Here is a 22,698-nt window from a genome sequence, read left to right as displayed (position 1 = left end):
CCATGTGGGTTAACTTCGAAGCATTCCAATGAGTAGAATCCTGCTTATGATCAGAGTCGTCTCTGCAGAGGACAGAAATGAGCTTTTGTTGTGCCAGGGAGGCCAACGCAGTCGGGGCGGCCACGAGATTGAGATAAACCAAAGAACAATCCGAAAGAATTTCCGCGAATACTTGAAACGGCCTAAGCCCACTGCTACCTGAGCATCGGGGAGTTGTTCTGAACAGGTACTCGGCTATCAGCTGAAGCCACCTGTGCAACGATCGTCACTCCTGACAAATCGACGTGGGGCCAAACTGACAAGAGCTGAGGACTGCGCCACTCTGATCAGCGATCATGTTGCTACAGTACATCTTGCTGCAAATTCCCCGCCCAGAAGAATATAAGCGCTCCATTGTTTTTTCTTCTTCGGCAGAGTCCTGGTGCTTCATGGTTGAATAGTCTCTACTAGTTGCTCAACAACTCCCCGACTGCAGTCGTGAACCCGACATGCCCAACTCAAAACCTGAACGTGGAACCAGGGGTCGATATGCTCGCTTGCTTTGTCAAGGGTGCAGGTCCAGGAAAATCAAATGCAATCTGCCAGATATAAACGAGCTGGGTCCTCTCGGCTCTCCGCAAACCCCAGAAAGGTCCTGCGAACGTTGCCGTACCCTCGGTCTTGAATGCGTTATTGAGCGTTCGACTTTGGGCCGTCCATCCTCCAAGCGCAGTGAAAGCGAGACAGGTCGGAAGTCAAATTCTGCCCACTGTCATTCAGCTACGCAAAATGAAGAACTCGGCTCTCCCTCCAACTCTCAGATCAAGGATCACTTGGCCTTAGAGTCGACCGCGAGTCCAGGAACCACTCAAGAAATACGTGCAGTGGCCGACAAGACAGTGTTTGAGTCTGTCATTGAATTTCAACACTTTTTTGCCTTGGCCTTAGGCAAAGACCGAATATTCGGTGCTACAATTCCTCGGAGCACTTCAGGCTGCATGACTCCTCTCCCAGAGCTGGTGAGCCAAGAAATAGCGAGCAGTCTTGACAAGGAGTAAGCACTTGCCGTTCCCTTGAGATATCTTGACTGCTTGTCTAACTTATGTCGCATTTTAAGCCTGGCTTGGTATAGGTTTTTTATTCCCAGTCTGCCAAGCTTAGTAGACATAAGACATCGTCTCAAGTCGGATGATGAACTCAATATTGGCACCAATTTGCTCTTCGCATTGCTTTGTCTCATCTCATGCGATACAACACGCAAATTTGACCGGCTTCATCCACGTTTGAAGTGGAACCTTCAGCTGGCTATTTCATCCTATGGCCAAGAGTTTATCTTCTCCCCTCCCACTCACTGCGACTCTGTTGTTGTCTGTCTTCTCTTAGCTGAGTACAGGCCAACCGCAGTGGGATTATCTCAACATACTGCACACAGAGCGATCAAGTCGACCTTATATTTCAACATAGCTTTCAAAGTCGCTGAAAAATTAGAGATGCTACCTTCGCAACTCAATCTAAGCTTCGCAGATATACCGGCCATGAGTAATGAGGAATTTGAACATCAAATTACAGATTCTTTACAAGGAATGAAAATCTTCAGCCAGGATATCATTCTAGATGGACTATTGTCAAGACCAGTTCATCTACTGCAAGAAGCGCTAGATCGCATGGCACCCCATATCCACGTCTACCAAAATGTCTTTAGGCATCGTCCTTGCTCACCAAGGATTATTTTTCAAATACAGTGGGCCACAGCGAGCTATATGCTTTTAGATTCTCTGAAAGCAACAAAACAGAACTGGACCAATCCACAAAGATTATACCATGTTGTTGACGAGATTGAACAAAAGTGCCTTGAACAGATCAGATTCTGTGACCGGGCACTGTCAAATACTACTCAGTCAGGGTCACCTGAGGAGGTATCAGCTGCTCGCTCTTTGCTGGAATATCGATTCCATGCAGTAATCGGACGAATATATGGGATTGCGCTTCTTCACATCATGGTTCTTCGGTCCAGAGCCTCAAACAACAGCTTCTCGGGGGATTCTGAGATAAATCCCCTGGAAGCTAATCAAATGGGCGCAAAACTCTCGGATGCTATGAACAATATTTCTGACGATCTCGGTGTTCAAAGTGTGACATTCCTCTCGCACTTTGGGCATCCCTTCCCCGATCGGCTACTCGCAGTGCTTGAAATGTTCATCGGATGCACTGATTTAAAACTTGATGGCATACCGTTTCAAGCTCCGTTCCGGGATATCGTTCTCGATATACTCGTCTTTTCCAGATCCATCGTGGAGAATAACAGCATCAATGTCAAGAACTTATATGGAAAGATGAAAGAAAATGCCGACCAGCAAGTCTTGGTTATTGCAGAGTGTGCTAAAAGACTTGGTAACATGGTTGCCTCCCCTGGAAAATCGACCGAAGCTGCTTTTGCTGGCGGCTGCGTGTTTGCCGCTAGCACTAAAGTCATGATGGCATTTATTGATATCATGAGAGATTTGAAAAAAGAAAGTGATCTTGGAAAAGCTGGTCAGGTACCGCTGACTGTGTCTGATACCTCAGCAGAAGGGCCAAGCATGAGTACTTTTGAAGATAATTCCCCAGATTCAGGGAGTTTGTGGTCTACTGAGCCAATACCGAATTCTCTCAACGCTGGAGACTTCGTTTTTGACTGGTCCACGATAATGGGGTTTGATGAAAATATGATAAACAATGACCTGAATTTTGAATTTGGTTCTGGTTAAAACATGTCTCCATATTAGACAAGATGTATATAGCTCCACGGGTGCAGGATATAACGATAAAATGAGCAAGAACGTTTCCAGCTCAATTGAGAGTACAACTTACGACAACTATGGGTCTTCATAGAATACACAGTTGTTTGATCATTCATACCGTATCGAAAGATTTTCAAGGTAGGAAAATTCAAAAGGGTTAACTCTAAAGCAAAGTGTATTAATGGAAGTAAGACTGGAAAAAGCAGTGAAAATATAATGACAATAATCAACATAGAGGTGACAGATGATTCAATGCCGTCGAGTTTACCGACCTACATTGTTAGTTCACTTGACACAGAGGCCCAAACAATGCCCCGCCCGTCACCTCTTCCCAGCCCTCATTGCCCACGCATCGCCAGCACCAAAACACATCCTCTGGGTCGTACTTCTTCTTGATCGACAGAAGTTGGTCATATCGATCGCCGAACCAGTCCTGCTTCCAGTCCGGATCATACGGGTCGGCCTCATTCACATAAGTTCCCGTTCCAGGAGCCAGATTTTTCATGGCTCCTAACTTCCTTTTAGTGAGTTCCTCCTTGACTTTTTGAATTTCCTCCGAGCCTGCATTTGCCGGCCACATATCTATTCCTTGTAACACGAGATAGGCTTCCCTCCAGGCTGGATTGACAGAGGTATATGGCACATTGTTGAGAACTTTTCCACCGGCAACGATATTCAGGAGCACAGTACTGGTTGCGGTGTGGACCCCTGCTCCGACCTCGGTGGTCAGAATTTGAAGCAAATCAAACAGCTCTTGCTCTTTGCCAGACAAAGACTCTTTCTTAAAGAATCTCGATGCCATGAGTGGCTGACTATTACCTGCGGACGTGTGGTGGGTCGACGCATACCATGCGGCCCACGAAGGATGAGTAGACCATTTAGATGATACCAGGTAATCAGTTCCGTTTCCAGGAAGCAAATCATTAATGATCTCTCGGTTCATTACGTCCTTTGCGTGGTTGATCGCTTCGATTGAATCATTCGCGAGGAACTTGATAAAGGGAGAGCCGTATACCCAGGGTCCATATTTCCGGGTGAGAGCAGCGGTACCGGCGAATCCTTCATCAACAATTGCAGGATATTTTGAGGCCATTCGAGCTGTGGCCTCTAAGACTGCAGAGGTATTATGGCCCAAAGCCGCAATAGTCAGGTCATGGTAAAGGGTTGGACGAGTAGGGTACGTCTTGACGGTAGCTGATAAGACAACGCCATATGTACCTCCCCCTCCTCCTCTGAGGGCAGTAAAAAGATCGGTGTTCTGACATGCGTTCGCCGTTACAGTCTCTCCTGACGCAAGGATAACTTTGTATTCAAGGACTTGGTCTGTTGCTAGTCCGAATTCGTGGCTGAGGGAACCGTGACCTGCGCCCTGAAGAAACCCGCCAATACATCCGACGGTCTTGCGTTGTGTTAGTTAGATTGCATTGCTTGAATTTTCAATGCGAATTGATGTCGACTTACAGGGTCGCCTCCTCCAACAACGACATGGCGGTGTTTAGAGGCCAAATCGTAGGCATCCTTCCACACATATCCACCCCCGATAGTGATCGCGCTTCCAGTCCAATTAGATGGGCAAGATCCTTCGGAATAATGGAACTTCTTATGAAAATGAAGCCCGTCTTTAACATGCTTTATCCAGATCGATAAACTGCCGTATCCTTGCGACCTGTCATGATTTTCATCGTCAGTCATACGGTACTTATATGAAGATGAACAGTCCACCTTACCGCTGTGATATGTCATGTCCAGTATTCTTGATGACGAGTCGCACATTGTTCTCTTTCGCAAACTTTATTCCAGCAGCGACGTCATCCGCATTGGTGGCCTTAATGGTGTAGGCGGGAGAAGTTCCCAGCTCGCACGATGGATACGCTGCTACCGAAGCATTGATTGGGGGGCACGTATCAACGAGTGGATAGCTATATCCGATTGGAGATTCTGGGATCCAGAATTCATTTGTCCAATTCGAAGCAATGCGTTGACATTTTTTGGCGCTGTATCCAGGGCCGTGGTAGCATGCTTTGGCGAGAGGCTGGTTTTGAACAAGCTTTCCTTCCACCGTAGAGTTGAGAGAATTCCATTTTGAAGCTGATGGCCAGCAATCGTCTGCTGGTGTCTATTACACCTTGGGTTAGATAATTTGTGGTATACAGATCCATGATCATAGGATAACATACGCATTTGCATTTAGCAAAGACGAACTGGGCTCCAGCAAGGAGAAAGAGGCTTTTGAGAAGCATGTTCATTGAATATTCGTTGAACGTTGTGCTGATTAGTAGCGAGAGAACGACTAGCCGTATTTATATCATTTCCTCCCATATGTGATTTGACCCTCAGTTCATATTATAAGAAGCGGAAGCGGAATCATTTAATCAATGTACCGCACCAGAATTGCATGGATATTGTGGCTATGTTGTGGTAGAACTGTTGTACCGCACCTTTCCCCGGCGCAAATTCTCAGTGCCCACTTCTATGTCAACGGAATTATAGCAAGGTTTATTTCAGTCGAGTCTCCTATATCGCAAGTTTATGAACACATCCACTGCGCAAGTTTTATGTGTAGACTGAGTGCGCAAATTTATCGTGCGATGAATGGCTCGTCGGGAATTGGCTCCACCCTATCATTCGGGTCAGCTAAGAAGCTTCGTGATCGGCAGTGCCCCCCCTAGACATGTAAGATTTCTGGTAAGAATTTGTGTTTGCAGAGATAGATAAAAGGTGGGTGACTCCGGGGATTTTCTTTTCTTTTCGCAATTCATTTCATTTCGTCTTTTCACGAGTCCTTCCATCCACTTTTATCGGCTTTAGCGCTCCGCATAACTATTCAAAATAGTCCTGTTAAGTCCGAGACAAGCGGCCCTTGGGAGCTATGGCTGCCCTATACCTGACCGCATTGAAAATGGTGAGCGATAATTGCTATGCACGGATTAATGCGCCAGCTAACGATTTGAATAGTTGGTGGCGGACCGTTTGTGGGGAATCTCTCATTCTACCACTTCAACATGATTGTTTCCGGTGCCTGCACTGCGATAGTATTGTTTTTGACCTTCGGTCTTATGGGACGCCATGCGATGCGCATGAGTAACCCCGAGGAACAAATCAAGTAAGACCACCAGCAAGGTTGAGGCAGCGTTGCGATGCTAACAAGTATCTATACAGGATAATGCGAATCGTCAACATGATTCCCTCCTACCAAGTCCTGTCCTTCATCTCGATCTGCCTTCCAAACTCCTACGTCTATCTACAAGGGTTCACCGAGGTGTTCCAGGGTATTGCTCTATACGCTTTTCTGATGCTGCTCTGCCACTTTTTGGCTCCCACGGACCAGGGTAAGGTGGAATTCTTCTCTTCGCTCGAGACGAAGAGACAGTGGCAGCCAAAGAAGAAGAGAAACGGTCTTGTGTTTTTGAGTGTAGGTGCCCTGACGATTCAAACGCACACCATCGGATGTCTGACCGAATCTTCCATTTAATTGACCTGGTGGTCTGTCCTTAAATATCCAATCATCACCTGGATTACAGCTGTCGCACAGGTGGTGACCCAGTTGCTGCACATGTACTGCCTTGGAAGCACCGCACCGCACTTAGCTCATGTTTGGGTATGCATTTTCCCTCCCAATACGTCTCAATATGCGGGAAAGGGAGACTAACACAAATGATAGATCACAGCTGCCACATCTCTGTCGACATCAGTAGCCGTCAACGCCATCATTCAATTCTACATGAACATGAAGGGATACATGAAAGAGCACCACCCGCTTACAAAGTTGCTGGCATTCAAGCTGATTGTCGGAGTGGTCATATTGGAAAAGATCCTCTTCCTCATCTTGGAGGGCATCAATGTCCTCCACAACAATGAAACATTGACCTACGTCGACGTCATGATGGGCCTACCAGAGATGATCATCTGCGTGCAGATGGTCCCTCTATGCTTCTTGGTCCTCTACGCCTACCGGGCAAAGCCTTACGAAATTTCCAACGCTCCTCGCACCGTGACCCTGCGGCCTCAAGAGTACCAAGCCGTCGAGTCCGATGGCGGCGAGGAGACCTTGATGAGTGGATTCCAGAAACGCTACCAGGGTGGCTGGATGGGACTGCACGCCTGGGCCACTTACTTGAACCCGCTGGGCTTGCTCCTGGATGTCATCTCCGCGCATAGAATGATCTCCAAGGCTCGGGCTCTGCAAAAGGCGCAGATGGATGACAGGCATCTTTGGTAATGCAAATTCGACCCCTTTGAACTGATTGTGGACTAAGGACTGGCCCTGATCGAGACAGACTTCGGGTAGTGGTAAACATTGAGAAGATCCTGCGGAGACTGTGCATTTTCTTGGAAAGGACTTCAGGCGAAAGTCAGCGTTTGACATGGCGAGGTTGATAAGATACGGGAAGAGTATTGGAATAAGGAACTCACAAAACGGATTTCCAATTACAATTCTGACGATGCTTGTCCAAGTTCTCCTGGCCTCGAACCCGTACGTCTCAAGGCTACTCCCTCACCCTCGCCGCCGCCGTTCATCTCGCAACAAAATACCACAAAACCGTCTAATGGACGCAAGACTCGTCCGAGCCAAGGAGACACAGTCCTGATGAGTTTCATGGGCCCAAACCAGCCAGGAATAGCCCGGCTGGTCGGTGAACAAGCCCTCAATTCGGATTCTGGCTCAGACGCCGACGAGGACATGGAGGACATCGTGAACCACTCGCCTCCAGCAAGTTCTGCCCAGACAACCAGTAGTCCTCCGGGTTTTGACTTGGTCGGCACCGCTCAGGCTACGCAAACTGCCAATTCGAGGGAGCCGAAAGGTACAACATCCCCACCGCGGCGTAGATCCGTGCAAAGCGGCTCCGAGAAGTTTATCAAGCCCCTATGTCCTAGGTCGAAATCAGTAAATGCGGCATCGCCAAATTTTTCATCTGCAGATAGCAGCTAAGCTTATTAGAATAAATAAAAGGGAGGGCTAATTGTACACCCCCTAACGAATAATCGTACACCCCCTAACGACTAATTGTACACCCCCTACTCCCCTGTTACTTCACCGCCTTCTAATTGGCTTAGAGTGTTGCTCCAGAGCTTCCGATTGGCTCGCTTCACTTGCTCACTAACTCCGCATGCTGTCTCCAAATGCGGCCACGTAGCCTCCAGCGCAGCCTATCTGATTTGTGCAGCTGTATATACTGCCGTACGTAAGCTCGTATATAAGCTCGTACGTGAGCTCGTACGCGAGGCTATACAAATCAGCATAGCTATACAGCCTCTCCATTTTACAGTGCATCCTGCCCGATTTGTGCAACTGTATATACAGCTCGTACGTGAGGCTGTACGTAAGGTTATACAAATTGGAAAGGCTATATAGCCGTACGTAAGGCCGTACGTGAGGCTATACAAATCGGAAAGGATGCGCCGTAAAACGGAGAGGCTGTATAGCCATGTCGATTCGTATAGCCTCACGTATAGTCTCACGTACGAGCTCACATACGGCAGAGATGCATGTGCAGATAGACATAAGGGTGAATGTTCGGCGGCCTCCTGCCGGACCTCCGAGCCAATCAGAAGCGGTAAAGTAGGGGGTGTATGATTATTCGAAAGGGGGTGTACGATTATTCGTTAGGGGGTGTACGATTAGCCCTCCCCATCCCCTTCGGCGTTTTTTATATATCGATCCTCACCACTAGCACCAAAGTTTCGTATGGAAAGTCATAGAAAAGCCATCGAAATTCCCCTCTTTCCATGATATTTACGCTTTTAAGTCATGAGCGGTATCTTGGATATGAAATTTTATTCAAAGTCGCTGGCAGGTGTTGATTCCATAGTTCTATATTCGAAACTTTTGATTTTTGTGGCGGAGATCGGCTTTTGCAAGCGCCCGAGGGTCCTACATTTCGCCGGGACTCTACTAGAGCCGACCGGAGCTTACGAAAGCCCCGATGTGGCTGTAAGGTGTGCGTGTATCTACCGCATTCGGGGAGTAGAAAAAACCCGAGCTTAACGGGTGGATGTTCAAGGCGTATACATACATAACAGCGCTGCCCTTGTTTCTGTCGTTTTTGGTTAGCGAGCAAGTTCTACAGCCAGCACGGACCTTAATTCTAGGCAGTCGCCAGATATTCATTCGTTCCCAGTCTGGCAATCGTTCCTCTGAAGAATTCTGAGTGGCATCGTGGGCGCATATCGCCATGAGCAAGCTCTACGACGTTGTCATCGCCGGTGCAGGGCCTATCGGGCTATTTCTCGCCTGCGAACTAGGGTTAGCACACGTTTCTGTGCTTGTCCTCGAGCGCAACGACACGCTCGAGTCGTCCTGGAAGACTGCGCCGCTAGGACGGCGCAGCTTGAACACCTTATCAGTCGAGAGCTTCTACCGGCGCGGGCTACTGGACAAGCTGGTCGGCTCCGGCCAACGGCCGTCGGTCCTCCAGAAGACGGCCGGGATCCAGTTCGCAGGCCAGTTCGCCGGTATCATGCTCAACGCCAATAAACTCGACTTGACCCGTTGGAAGTACCGCCTCCCCGGACCGGCTCTGGTCCCTGAACAAACGACTATGGGCGCGTCGAGGCGGTGCTGACCGAGCGTGCTGAAAGCTTGGGCGTCACGATCCTCAGGGGCAACGGCGTAACGAGAATTGTGGCACAGGACAACGAAGTCGTCACGGTGGAGACGGGAGAGAACCAGACTTTCCGCAGCAAGTGGCTCGTAGGATGCGATGGCGGACGAAGCGTGATTCGCAAGGCCGCTGGATTCGACTTCGTCGGCACAGAGGCAAAGTTCACTGCATACGCCGTCAAGGGTGACTTCGATCATCCCGAGAAGTTGAAGCCAGGGTTCCACGCCACGAAGAACGGTATGTATGTCTTCATGAAGCCGGACACGGTCCATCTGGTGGACTTCGACAGCGCCGCCTTTGATCGAACCAAGGAGATCACGCAGGAGCACCTTCAAGACGTTCTGAACCGCGTGGTCGGCACCACGGACGTTATAATCACGGCGGTCCACCTCGCCTCGTCGTATACAGACCGATCCAAGCAAACGACACACTACCGCAATGGCCGCGTCCTCGTTGCCGGTGACGCCGCGCACATCCACTCACCGCTCGGGGCGCAGGGCCTGAACGTCGGGCTCGGCGACGCCATGAATTTGGGCTGGAAGCTCGCCGCGACGGTCCACCGCGAAGCCGAAGCTGACGGGGCTGCTACGGACCTGGCGCTGCTCGACACGTACGAGAGCGAGCGGCACCCCATCGCGGCCTGGGTGCTCGAGTGGACGCGTGCGCAAGTTTCAACGTTGCAGCCAGGCCCATACGGCGCAGCGGTCCATACGCTCATCCGCGACCTCATTGCCACGACCGACGGGACCAACCTCTTCATCGACCGCGTTTGGGGTCTGTCGCAGCGGTACGCCCTCGGCGACGGCGAGGCGCATGCACACCCGTTCGTCGGGTGCAGCGCGCCGGATTTCGAGCTGCTTGATGGCGCGAGGCTGGGCCCCAAGCTGGATGGGGGTCGCGGGTTGCTTGTCGAGTTTGAGGGCGCCGCGGCGCTCAAGAAGCTGGTTGTTGGCGGGAAGTTCGAGGGCAGAGTCGACTATGTCTGTGTGGGTGCAAAGGACAGGCGCGACCTCCGCGCCTTGTTGATTCGACCTGATGGAATTGTTGCTTGGGTAGCCGAAGACAATAAGAAATACGACGTAAATGCGGCGAAGGCTGCCCTGGAGCAGTGGTTTGGATTTTAAGTTTTGGAGTGTGTTTTGCGATAAAAACAGATAGATTTGTGCAAGAAATGCACAAATTAGATTCATAATAAGTTTGCTACGTGACGTGAAAGCTTGATGAGAGCCCCTAAAACCAATTTTGAACATTCGGCAGTTGGGTTCTATTGCCAGCAAATCTTGGGATTCACCAATATTTAGTAACGAAAGCCATGATGTAAAGAAGCACAGGAGATGCGGAAAACGGCAAATAGAGATGCTTCTCACTCGTAGTAGCCATGGCAGGCTAAGCGAAGCTAAGATTAGCAATGCAAGAAGATTTTGGCACGGACGATGCCAGTACTGTTGTACTGACGGCGGGGGCTGAGTGCAGGTTCAGATTGCGCTGTCGCAGATTTGGGGAAAGCCAGCACAGGAACCGGAAAGATTGCGGCATCAGCCAATCGTTTCGTAGGCGCAGATGGCGCCCATGGCCGTGCCACAGCCTACCGGCCGCCTGCACGTATGATGTTCTGGCACGGCAGATACCCGGAAGATAGCTACATGTGACAGCGGAACATGTGACTTGATGGGAGCTCCTGGAACGAACCTCAATCGGTTCCTACGTCAGAGCTGTTCTGCTATTGCACGGGCTTCGAATGGAGCATAGAGCACGCACCTTGACTAACGCGATCAGAAGACAGTGGAAATCACATCATGACAGTGATGGAACCGCTGGAGCAGTCAATAGCTTCAAAAGGCATGATGAGCCCATCTAATCCCAAGCATTTCGACTTCAAGGCAGGGTAAACGTGGGTTATCTGTCAGCGGCAGACTGATCTCGGCGATCCGCTTCAAAGCGCGAGCGACGACGGAAAGAGAATAAGGGCACCGTTTTGAGTCCTCCCAAGATAGGCCTCCGCTATATCCTCATGCACATAAATCCGTGTGCCTAATACACAGCCCTGCCCACTCAGCGCTATGAAGCTCGCGCCCGACTGCGCCGCATGGTCGAGTTCTGCGTCCGGGAACATTAGCACGGGACTTTTGCCACCAAGTTCGAGTTCCGGCGATCTGTACGTTCTTGCGGGTCGCGACACTACCCGTGAAGCAGATTTTTCGGATTTTGAGGTGAGAAGCTAGTGCTGCGCCGGCTTCGCCTGCGCCGACGAGAATATTAAGGACGCCGGAGGACTGCCCGCGTCAATAGCGAGCTGGCCGAGGAGGAGAGTGCTGAAGGGATTCGGAGGCTTTGCTAATGATGACGTTGCCGGCAGCAAGCGCGGAGACTCCGTCCGATGCGCCAGAGACTCAAAAGCTAGGTTTTGGAACGTGCAATCGTGGTCCAAGTGATAGTGAAGGGTATGTGAGCAGGAGGATCGGGAGGGTCGTGAGGGTTTAGAAGTGGTCCCCAGCTCGTGCACGCAACAACGTCGTGCACGGTTGCTCACATCAGAACACGCACACCCCCTTTTCGCTACACGCACACCCCCTTTTCACTACACGTACACCCCCTCCCCCCTGTCGTTTCACCACCTTCTAATTGGCTCGGAGCAGCGCGGAGCTTCCTCCGGGCATTCACCTTTACATCTCTCTGCACGTGATGCTATACGCGAAGCCGTACATGAGCTCGTACGTGAGCTCGTACGTGAGCTTGTACGTGAGCTCATATGTAAGCTTGTACGTGAGCTCGTATATAAGCTTGTACGTGAGCTCGTACTTGAGGCTATACGTAAGGCTATACGAATCGGCATAGCTATACAGCCTCTCCGTTCTACGGCGCATTCTTTCCAATTCGTGCAGCCGTATATACAGCCGTGCGTGAGCTCATATGTAAGGCCACACGAATCGGAAAGAATGCACTGTAAAATAGAGAGGCTGTATAGCCATGCCGATTTGTATAGCCTTACGTATGAGCTCACGTACGGCTAAGTGAATAAGAAAGGCTACACGTGCAAATGCACGTGATAATAGAGCTCCGGACGAAGCTCCGAGCCGTTTCAGCCAATCAAAAGATCAGACGAGAGGGGGTGTGTGGTTACTCGAAAAGGGGTGTGCGGCTACTCGAAAGGGGGTGTTAAATTACCCGTCCCCCTGCAATATGTCAGAAAATTCCTTTTTAAAGCTAGAAGGATACTACCGGACCTAGATTAGAATGATCCTAAGCATCTCATCACTAGGAAGGCTAAGGATTGCACGCCATTTTGAACCCGACAGATGGGTGAGCTTAACGTGGCTCGGTGCCTTTCCAAGGCGTCCGGAACCCTCTTCACATGACAATCGCTATGTAGATTAAAAGGAATATCCACATCTGACTTCCGCTCGTTGTCGTTCCAAACATAAATAAATAAGTTGCCTCCCCCAATTCCCCAGGCGCAATATATGCCTACCCCGTGATCTCCGGCTCTATCTCCACCACATATCATGCTCACACCTAGGGTCGCGAATGGTAGTTCTATGTGAAAAATAGTGGATAGTGCCTAACTCAGCGGTTTGCAGCCGAAACCTGACTTGATGCGAGGTTGCGTTATGTATATACCTGACCTTCAACAGCCCCACGCCAATGTGCGTGTTGCAGATTGAATCCAAAAAGGACGTATTTTCGTCGTTCAAAGCGATTATATCTTGGTAGTACGTTTAGCAGCATTCAAACCCCAACACGGCTGTCCTAGGCAGAAAAACATAAATCACACAGCCGCGCCAAGCTTACTCGCTATTTTCATCTTAATTTTGGGCGCCATAATATAACGTACCGCATTCATAATGCTCGTCAACCGTACGAGATATCGATGTTATGGGAAGGGGGAGTGCAACTGCTAGTCTCCTACATCTCCAACCAAAAGAGAATCAATTAACAATCCCAATAGTAAATCCGAAAAGTCCGACACCTTTCCAAGACCTGTCATATCTCTTGATTAGAAAGGGACCGGATATCAGTTTCAAAGGAACAGTCGAGACCAGAAACGCCCTAGCAACTTGCGGATTTTGCTGTGATGCGACAAGGAAGCAAGTCCCAAGCTATATAGTAGAAGTATGGTACGCGATTAGCTCTTGTATACCCCTCGGAGATGTTGAAATTGAGGAGGTTCTCTCTGAGTGCGTGTGTAGCGCCGCATTAAACATTCCTTAGTGGCCAATTAGACCCAACGCTTGCTACTAGGACGAAGAAAGAGAAGATGTCGTGGTAGAGGAGTACAACACTCTGGGCTCCCAAACCTATTTGCGAAACTGATATTGGAAGACGGAAGTTGGTATATAGTAACGGGAGGCATTTTCAGTGCGACTAGACGGGGAAGTGCCAGGAATGAGAGTTCGCTTAGGGCAACAGACATCTGAGAAGTTTGATGAGATTATATAGTCGCCATTTTTATAGCACGCTCGAAACAGTCCCCGGCCTGTGAAGTCACTTTGAGACAGGCATAAGGCTGCTCCCGGGCGGTAACCAGGATCCAGCTAACCCCGCAGCGGCTCCGGACATCGATCTGGTCCGTCACAACACCTTAGCCGAAGGCCGCTTGGCTCCTTTGCTTAACTTCTTGAAGAGCTATGAAGGGGTAAGTACGTGTGGCAATAACTTCATCGTTACTTTATGGAAACTTACCCTTCTCCAGTCGAAGACTTCACTTGAGGAGTTTGCAGTGCTGGTGGTATTCGCAAGCTGTTGGGAATTGTTGCTAGCTCCATTGATGGTTACTTGTGTGTCAGAAGAACCTACATTATCTAAGTTAGATGAGTCATCGGAGTGGGCTGCATCGTCGTCGGTTGAACTTCGATCCTCTTCCGTAGTGTCGTCCTCACCCGAGTTATCAAATGCGGCGCTTGGGGATTGTGGTCGGCTGTGCGCAGCATCTTGTCGTTCTCTTGCTGGTGTCTAGCTAAAATAAAAAAGCCGGCGTAAGCAGCCGCAGTATTTTTTAAGATAGATAATAGTCTATATAATAGCCTTAGCAACTAGAAAAAAAATTAGCTCCTATTAGAAGATATAGACAGGAGCTGCTTACCGAATAAAATAAATTAGTAATAGAATAGAAACTTTTTAAAGCAGAATATATAATATTAGCACCTTCTACTATTTCTACTTTTATAAACTAGTTATCTAATATATAGGCTATAGTTAACTTAGGGTACCTATATTATAGGTTAATAAATATAAAAACTGTTAACTATATTTATCTAGAATACCTTCTAATTAAACTATAACCTATTATAGAGGTAGGTAGTAAGCCGGGGGTTATTAGGGAAATTGTACAACTAAAGCTAGATATTAAAGAATATTAAGAAATATTATATTTCTATATAGTAAATAACACCTTAGAGGTGGACTTTATCCTAGAATAACTATAAATAAACCGGTTTAATATATAGCTTGCCCTAAAAAAAAGATGCTTTTTATCTATATATTAAGAATCTATATATAGAGTAATAAAGGGAAAGCTGTATCCTGCTATAACTACTAGGTTATATTAGCAGCCGCTTATATATAATAGAACTAAAGAGCTAAAAAAAATTATAAAATTAAGGTTTTTACAGCTAGCCTAGTAGATATTACTAAGGCACTCTAACTAAAGAAAAAGCTTAGCAATAAGGAGATCTAAGAAAAGCTACCTGCTTAAACTAGAGATAAATACCTTATATTTACGCTAAGAAAAGCTAATAAACTACCTCTGCTATAAGGCCCTTAAATTAACTATATAATTAACCTAGAACGTATAGCAGAAGATAAGAAAGTAGAAGTCTTTTAGGGCCCTTTATATAGTATATTAAAAGAAGAACTCTTAGTTCTATATTATATACTAACTAACCTACTAAATAAAAACTTTATATAAGTAAGTAATTCTGCTACTGCTATACTAGTACTTTTTATCTATAAGCTAAAAAAAGGCCTATAATTCTATATAGACTACTAAGCCCTAAACTAAATTATAAAAAAGAATTACTACCTACTGCTACTTATTTAAGAGACCTTTACTTAGATTAGTAAGGCTAAATAGTTTACTAAGCTAGATATCTCTGCAGCCTTTTACTAGATTTATATTAAAATAGGAAATTAATAGAAGACCGCATTCTATATATAGTATAAATTATATAAGTAGGTAATAGTAACCCTGTTTAGTTTTATAGAGGCCCTAAGCACCTTCTAGAAGTATATTAATTAGGCCCTATAAGGGTTATTAGATAAGTTCTACTTAGTATATATAGATAATATACTAATATATATAAATAGATTCTAAAAAAAGTACTATAAGCAGGTGTATTAAGTACTAAGTAGGCTAAATAAAGCCGGCCTCTAGCTAGATATTAGGAAGTACAAATCTAAAACAACGTATATAAAGCACCTTAGGTTTATTATTAAGGTTAGAAAAGGTACCTAGATAGACCCGGATAAAGTAAAAGCAGTATAGGAATAGTAAGCGCCTATATTAGTAAAGGAGGTATAAAGTTTTATTAGATTTGCTAACTTCTATTACTACTTTATTAAGGACTTTTCTAAGATTATAATACTTTTTATTTAGCTTACTAGGAAGGATAATACCTTCTAATAAATAGAGAAAGAATAAAAAGTATTAACTAGCTAAAAGAAGCCTTTATAACAGAACCGGTGCTAGTAAACTTTAACCCTAACTAGATAATAGTATTAAAAGCAGATTCCTCTAGCTATATAGTTAGGGGAACCCTCTTATAAGTTAATAATAAGGGTATTTTAAGAGCATGCGCCTATTTCTCTAAAAAGAACCTACTGGCCGAATATAACTAATATACTCTACAAGCAAGCGGGCTACCTAAGCGAGCGGGCTACCTAAGCGAGCGGGCCACCCTATTACTAAAACGCGCTCTGTTAATTTTCAACTATTATACCTTAACAACACAACGCGCAACTAGTCCAAAGCGAAGGCCTAATATGCCTAGCTATTTTAGCAATTAATAAAAACCAAATTTAAAGCGAACGACAAGCTGCAACAACCTTCGAAGTCCCTAGAAGCACGCTTTAACGACAATGCGTCGGAACAACCTCCTAACGCGATTGCGAGCCCAATTTAAAGAAGCTTATAAAGCTAGAGGAATTAGTTATTATTTAATATATAATTAACCTGGATTTAAAAGGATTTGCACCGCGGTTAAGCGCTGTATAAAATATAGCTAATAAGCTGCTAAATAAGCGCGGTGCCGGCCAGGTTAGCAAGAATTAGCTATATAACTTTATTAAGCAGACTAATTAGCTTTAAACACGGTTTAATTAAAAGTATAACCGCTAGAGAGCTCTATATAAAGATCTAAGGATTATTATACTATAGTTTAAGCTTATGCGTAATATAAAGGCAAAGTATAGTATTATAGATAATAACTTCTATAACTTTAATAAAACCGGCTTCTAGATAGGTGTTATTTTAATAGAAGTAGTTATTATAGGCTCTAAAAGACAAAATTAACTAAAAGCTATATAACTAGGTAATTGCGAGTAGGCTACTATAATTAAGGCTATTAACGCTTATAGGTAGGTAATCCTACTATTTATTATTTTTATAGGTAAGTACTACCTCTCTATATAGTATAAGGGCAGTAATATACCGCTAGACTAGGCTATAGCAGTAAGTAACAACGGCTGGATAATAAATAAGCTTAGTATTATATAGCTGCAATATTTTAATATATATATAAAGGACCGCACTATAGGTATATATTACCTGCTTATTTTAGACAGCTATAAAAGCTATAACTTACTTAAATTTAAAAAGCTTTATAAAAAGAATAATAATATTATACTATATATGCCGCCGCACGCTTTATATCTATTATAGCCGCTTAATATAGGCTGTTTTGCGCCGTTGAAAAAAGCGTACGGTCGCTAAATTAAGGATTTAGTGTATAACTATATTAACTATATTATAAAGCTCGAGTTTCTACCAGCTTTTAAAGCAGTATTTAATAACTTGTTTATAAAGAGTAATATCTGCGTAAGCTTTTAAGGTGCTGGCCTTATACTGCTTAATCTAGAAGCAGTGCTTTTAAAGCTTAATATTATACTTTATATACTATTACTTGCCGCTGTAAAGGCTTAATAGGAATTAAAAATACTAAGCAATATTCTTAAGCTAGGCTCTTAATTAGTATTAATTTATAATCGCATTTAAATATATTAAAATAGCTTTCCTACTGCAATTTTTAAGTTGCTTAATTTACTTATTAAAGGCGCCGAAGTATAGATATATAGGGCTATATTATTGCGTAATTAGGTTATAAGCCTTTAAAAGGTAAATAAGGCCGCTATAAAGCGTAGAAAGCGCAAAAAAAAGCAAATTTAGAGGTAAAAAGTTCTAATAAAAATATAGGGCTCTGAAATAATTGCTTAAAAAAAAGCTAATAAATAAATTAAGGGCGAAATGCGTTAAAATAGAAGGCGCCCGGGTGGAAGTACACGGCAGCAAGCGCGCTGTAGGCGCTGCGGCGAGATAGAATATAACGCTTATACGTGTTAAAAAGATAAGGAAATTGTTATAGATTAGACTATAAGTTATATTAAGTTAATATCTATTAGTATTATAGAGCAATTTATATTTTACATCGCGTTTTAGTAATAGAGTAGCCTACTTACTTAGGTAGCCCGCTTGCTTATAGAGTATATTATAAGATTTATAATAAGGAAATACTAGTAATTATCCGGTACTTAGAAGAATAGAACTCTAAGCTATAATCTATATAAAAGTTTATAGTACTTACTAACTATAAAAACCTTAAATACTTTATATAATCCTAAAAGTTAAGTAAATAGCATAACGTGCAATATAAGCGAGCCGGCCACCTAAGTAAGCCGGCTATCTTATTACTAAAACGCGCTCCGTTAGCTTTTAACTACTATATCTTAATAATATAATATATAATTAATCTAAAAAGAAGGCCGAATCTGCCTAGCTATTTTAGCAATTAATAAAAATTAACTTTAAAGCGAGTAACGCGCTATTACAACGTACAATATTTCTAGAAGCATGCTCTAAAACCGACGCGCCGGAACTACTACTTAACGCGATTATAAGCCCAATTTAAAAAAGCTTATAAAGCTAAAGAAATTAGTTATTATTAAATATATACTTAATCTAGATTTATAAGGGTTTACGCTTAGCTTAAACGCTGTAAGAGATATAGCTAATAAGTTACTTAGAGAGCGCGGTGCCGGCCAGGTTAGTAAAAACTAGCTATATAACTTTGTTAAGCGGACCAATAAGCTTTAAATATAGTTTAATTAAAAGTATAATTACTAGAAAGCTCTATATGAAAATCTAAGGATTATTATACTATAGTTTAAGCTTATATATAATATAAAGGCGAAGTATAGTATTATAGATAATAACTTCTATAACTTTAATAAAACCGGCTTCTAAATAGGTGTTATCTTAATAGAAGTAGTTATTACAGGCTCTAAGAAATAAAATTAACTAAAAGCTATATAACTAGGTAATCGCGAGTAGGCTACTATAATTAAGGCTATTAACGCATATAGATAGGTAATCCTGTTGTTTATTATCCTTGCAGGTAAGTACTACCTCTCTATATAGTATAAGGGCAGTAATATACTGCTAGACTAGGCTATAGCAGTAAATAATAATAGCTGGATAATAAATAAGCTTAGTATTATATAGCTGCAATATTTTAATATATATATAAAGGACCGCACTATAGGCGTATATTACTTACTTATTTTAGATAGTTATAAAAGCTATAACTTACTTAAATTTAAAAAGCTTTATAAAGAGAACAATATTATTACGCTATATATACCGCTACACGCTTTATATCTATTATAGCCGCTTAATATAGGCTGTTTTGCGCCGTTGAAAAAAGCGTACAGTCGCTAAATTAAGAATCTAGCGCGCAACTATATTAACTATATTATAAAGCTTAAGTTCCTACTAGCTTTTAAAGCAGTATTTAATAACTTATTTATAAAAAGTAATATTTGCGTAAGCTTTTAAAGTACCGGCCTTATACCGCTTAATCTAGAGGCAGTGCTTTTAAAGCTTAATATTATACTTTATATACTATTACCTCTTGCTGTAGTAGAGGCTTAATAGGAATTTAAAATACTAAGTAATACTCTTAAGCTAGGCTCTTAATTAGCTTTAATTTATAATTATATTTAAATATATTAAAATAGCTCTCCTACTATAATTCTTAAGTTGCTTAATTTACTTATTAGAGGCGCTAAAATGCAGATATATAGGGTAGTATTATTGCGCGATTAGGTTATAAGCCTTTAAAAGGCGAATAAGGCCGCTATAAAGCGTAGAGAGTGTAAAAAAAAGCGAATTTAGAGGTCTAATATAATTGCTTAAAAGGAAGCTAATAAATAAATTAAGGGCGAAATGCGTTAAAATAGAAGGCGCCCGGGTGGAAGTGCATGGCAGCAAGCGCGCTGTAGGCGCTGCGGCAAGATAGGATATAATATTTATACGTGTTAAAAAGATAAGGAAGTTATTATAGAATAGACTGTAAGTTAAATTAAGTTAATATCTATTAGCGTTGTAGAGCAATCTACGTTTAAAGCTGTTAAAAGTTAATAAGGTAGCCGGCTTACTTAGGTAGCCGGCTCGCTTATATTGTATATTATATAATAGTTTCTTATTCTTAGCTACTATAATATAGATATTTAGTACTGCCCAGGTAAGGTTAATAAAAAGGCTAATGCTTTTTTATAGCAGGAGTAAAATATACCGCAGGATTATTAGGATAAATACCTTAAGTACTAAGTATTTTAGCTACTTTTCTTTATAATAGCAGGCTATATAGTAGCCCGGCTAGCCTAAGTTACTACTCTATTAAAAGGCCTTAAAGCACTCTAGTAATAAGGCCTATAAGTAGATAAAATCTACTAGGCCTATATTAAAGCTATATAGAATAAAAAATAAGTTTTCCCTTCTAAATTAAAGTTAAAAGTATTAATTACTAAGTGCTTACTATTAGCTAAAGGAATACTAGCCTTTAGGAAACGGTTTTAGGTACTAGTATATAAACCCCTCTAAACTAAGCTAATATATAAAACCTATATATCCCTACTAGCAGAATATTCTAGAAGAAACCTTTTCTATTCTATACTAGTAAGGAACTTCTTTTAGCCTAGTATATTATAGAATATTAGGTAGTATATATAAAACTGCAATATATATAGATAAACTAAGCTATAGAAAGAATAGAAATATAGCTTACTAAAGCTGCTACTAGTTCCTAACCGTATTTAGAAAGAAATATCTGTTAATTTTATAATAAAGCTACCTAAAAGTAAGAAATATATAAACCTAATAGTAATTACTAACCGCCTAGAAAAAGAAATAATTCTTAAACCCTTACTAAATATAAAAGTAGAAATAGTAGTATAGGTGTTTATATAACTAGACTTTGCTAACTATAGCTTTCTATTAGCTATAATATCCGACTAGGGAGCTTAGTTTATAGGCAACCTGTTAGGGCTTAAAATTAGAATCGAAATAAGTTATATTAATATTAACAAAAGATAAATATAAGAAAGGAAAAGGTTCCTAGATTTAACGCTGTTATAAACCTAAGGTCGAAGCAATATTAATCTGTTCCGCGGAGCCCTAATTACATAACTATCGGGTATATATTATAGCTCGATCGCGAGCAAATATATAGCTATAATATATCTTCCTTTTCTAAAGAAGTCCCCTTTATAGGGCTATATTCTTTTTATACTTACTATATACCGTTTTTATATTATAGGAAGGCTTAGGCGGAGATTTATTACAGTAAAAATTGCGGTTAAGGTAGGCTCCTAATCTAATAGTATCTTAAATAATTAGTAAGGTTTTGGTTTATTAGGGTTTTTATAGTAGAAATTAGCTATAAGGCAAGGATATTCCTTAGTATAGGTATAGTTATTCTATTAGAGATTATTATAGCTAATAAACTTAATTTTATACTAAAGAAGTTCTTTCTTTCTAGTAGTAGGGTTAATTCGGCCTTTATATATACAGCAGTTAATAACTTCTTTAGCGTTGCCTTTCTAGTATATATCTATTATTTTAATAGGTAGTAGTAGTTTATTGCACTGGCCTTTTATAGGGATAGTATTAGCTAAATAGAGTAAATAAGGATAAAAAATAAGGTGGAGGTTAAATATACCCTTAGGTAGTTTAAGCTTATAGGCGCTGCTGTTTTTATAGCCCTTAAGCACCTTAAACAGGCTAAGCTTTTTAAAGTTAAGCTTTTTATTTAGTTAGGTTATTTTAATAAAATATTTATCTAGTATAATAAGGTCTTCTAGATAATATATATATGCTGGTTATTAGCTAGTATTAGTATACTTTTTTTACTTAGCTTAGGCCTATTTAATCTTAGTGCAGAGGAAGGCGTAAAGCTTATTAAGCTTACTAATAAGTTTATTAGCTAGATTAGGAAGTTAAATAGTTAGGCTAGAGGCGTTCTAGGGCAAATATATAGGTAGTCCTATACTAAAGTTAGGTATATAGCCCTTAGTAGCTATAAATAGGGTAATACTAGTAGAGGTATTCTTTATAGAATTAGCTTTAAATTTAGTAATAGGCAGGTAGTTAGCTTAGTTATTTTATTAATAGTTAATATATGCATGTAAGTATTACTTAAGGCCTATATTTATAATTTCGGTCTAGCTATCTATTTCTAGATAGAAAGCTGTAGAGAGTTTAGGCTTTATACTAATATACTGGTATAGTTTTATCTAGAATATAGATATAAACTATAGACTATAGTCTAAAATAATAGATTCTAGGTAACCTTTAGTTTACCAGATCTACTTAAAAAATACCTAGGCAACTTCCTCCGCGTTTATTATAACTATTAGAATAAACTTATATATTTTAGAGAGCCTGTTAATAACTACTATAATATACCGGTAGTTTTATCTAAAGTAATTATAGATTAGCAGCAGGCTAATAAAGTCTACTATAATATCCGTCTAATACTATTCTAGGATAGGTAATAGTTTAAAAAAGCCCTACTTTATATCCTAGGCGTATTTAATATATTAATTAATATTATATATTAAGGTTATTCCTCTATAGCCTATTAGTAGGGGCTTATACAGCCCTTTAATAATAGCAGAACGGAGTTCTTCTATAGCTAGAATATATAGTTAATTTTTATAGATATAGATAAGATTATTTTAAACTTTGCAGTTATTATTATTATTATTATTATTATTATTATTATTATTATTATTATTATTATTATTATTATTATTATTATTATTATTATTATTATTATTATTAT

General features: G+C 42.2%; 8 protein-coding genes across 8 annotated transcripts; 6 read left to right on the top strand and 2 right to left on the bottom strand.

Annotated features, from left to right (window-relative positions):
- Positions 1-488: 488 nt before the first annotated feature.
- On the top strand, positions 489-2,909 carry BDZ99DRAFT_427741 (uncharacterized protein; the record flags this gene model as incomplete). Its single annotated transcript, XM_033717167.1, has 2 exons — positions 489-1,033; positions 1,097-2,909. The coding sequence occupies 2 exons, from the start codon at positions 489-491 to the stop codon at positions 2,724-2,726; spliced, it is 2,175 nt and encodes a 724-aa protein (XP_033570153.1). The 3' UTR covers positions 2,727-2,909.
- Positions 2,883-4,999, bottom strand: BDZ99DRAFT_512268 (FAD-binding domain-containing protein; the record flags this gene model as incomplete). The annotated part of the gene is made up of 4 exons (XM_033724616.1): positions 2,883-4,158; positions 4,221-4,425; positions 4,487-4,875; positions 4,937-4,999. The coding sequence occupies 4 exons, from the start codon at positions 4,997-4,999 to the stop codon at positions 3,040-3,042; spliced, it is 1,776 nt and encodes a 591-aa protein (XP_033570152.1). The 3' UTR covers positions 2,883-3,039.
- Positions 5,000-5,351: 352 nt separating this feature from the next.
- BDZ99DRAFT_491883 (uncharacterized protein) lies at positions 5,352-6,978 on the top strand (the record flags this gene model as incomplete). The annotated part of the gene is made up of 6 exons (XM_033723129.1): positions 5,352-5,388; positions 5,593-5,661; positions 5,715-5,862; positions 5,919-6,171; positions 6,292-6,357; positions 6,421-6,978. The coding sequence occupies 6 exons, from the start codon at positions 5,352-5,354 to the stop codon at positions 6,976-6,978; spliced, it is 1,131 nt and encodes a 376-aa protein (XP_033570151.1).
- A 185-nt stretch (positions 6,979-7,163) lies between these two features.
- BDZ99DRAFT_176044 (uncharacterized protein) lies at positions 7,164-7,756 on the top strand. The gene has a single exon (XM_033713010.1). The coding sequence runs from the start codon at positions 7,348-7,350 to the stop codon at positions 7,690-7,692; it is 345 nt and encodes a 114-aa protein (XP_033570150.1). The 5' UTR covers positions 7,164-7,347; the 3' UTR covers positions 7,693-7,756.
- A 144-nt stretch (positions 7,757-7,900) lies between these two features.
- Positions 7,901-8,394, top strand: BDZ99DRAFT_468522 (uncharacterized protein). The gene is given in 3 exon segments (XM_033721268.1): positions 7,901-7,946; positions 7,961-8,095; positions 8,137-8,394. The coding sequence occupies 1 exon segment, from the start codon at positions 8,158-8,160 to the stop codon at positions 8,335-8,337; it is 180 nt and encodes a 59-aa protein (XP_033570149.1). The 5' UTR covers positions 7,901-7,946; positions 7,961-8,095; positions 8,137-8,157; the 3' UTR covers positions 8,338-8,394.
- Positions 8,395-8,842: 448 nt separating this feature from the next.
- On the top strand, positions 8,843-10,488 carry BDZ99DRAFT_547858 (putative pentachlorophenol 4-monooxygenase; the record flags this gene model as incomplete). The annotated part of the gene is made up of 2 exons (XM_033726903.1): positions 8,843-9,318; positions 9,363-10,488. Exons 1-2 carry the CDS (start codon positions 8,936-8,938, stop codon positions 10,486-10,488), a joined length of 1,509 nt encoding a protein of 502 aa, XP_033570148.1. The 5' UTR covers positions 8,843-8,935.
- A 771-nt stretch (positions 10,489-11,259) lies between these two features.
- BDZ99DRAFT_176025 (uncharacterized protein) lies at positions 11,260-11,589 on the bottom strand. Its single transcript, XM_033713009.1, has one exon. It carries the CDS (start codon positions 11,475-11,477, stop codon positions 11,298-11,300), a length of 180 nt encoding a protein of 59 aa, XP_033570147.1. The 5' UTR covers positions 11,478-11,589; the 3' UTR covers positions 11,260-11,297.
- A 1,648-nt stretch (positions 11,590-13,237) lies between these two features.
- On the top strand, positions 13,238-14,318 carry BDZ99DRAFT_503549 (uncharacterized protein; the record flags this gene model as incomplete). The annotated part of the gene is made up of 4 exons (XM_033723973.1): positions 13,238-13,479; positions 13,574-13,627; positions 13,868-13,997; positions 14,055-14,318. 4 exons carry the CDS (start codon positions 13,238-13,240, stop codon positions 14,316-14,318), a joined length of 690 nt encoding a protein of 229 aa, XP_033570146.1.
- Positions 14,319-22,698: the final 8,380 nt, after the last annotated feature.

The sequence above is a fragment of the Mytilinidion resinicola genome, assembly GCF_010093595.1.
Source record: "Mytilinidion resinicola strain CBS 304.34 unplaced genomic scaffold BDZ99scaffold_28, whole genome shotgun sequence".
NCBI classification, from domain to species: Eukaryota; Fungi; Ascomycota; class Dothideomycetes; order Mytilinidiales; family Mytilinidiaceae; genus Mytilinidion; species Mytilinidion resinicola.
This window is presented reverse-complemented; position numbering and strand designations above follow the sequence as displayed.

Bases quoted from the DNA above. Each gene is read 5' to 3' on its own strand.
- BDZ99DRAFT_468522 (XM_033721268.1), top strand. From the start codon at position 8,158: ATGCGCCGTAAAACGGAGAGGCTGTATAGCCATGTCGATTCGTATAGC.
- BDZ99DRAFT_176025 (XM_033713009.1), bottom strand. From the start codon at position 11,477: ATGTTCCCGGACGCAGAACTCGACCATGCGGCGCAGTCGGGCGCGAGC.
- BDZ99DRAFT_176044 (XM_033713010.1), top strand. From the start codon at position 7,348: ATGAGTTTCATGGGCCCAAACCAGCCAGGAATAGCCCGGCTGGTCGGT.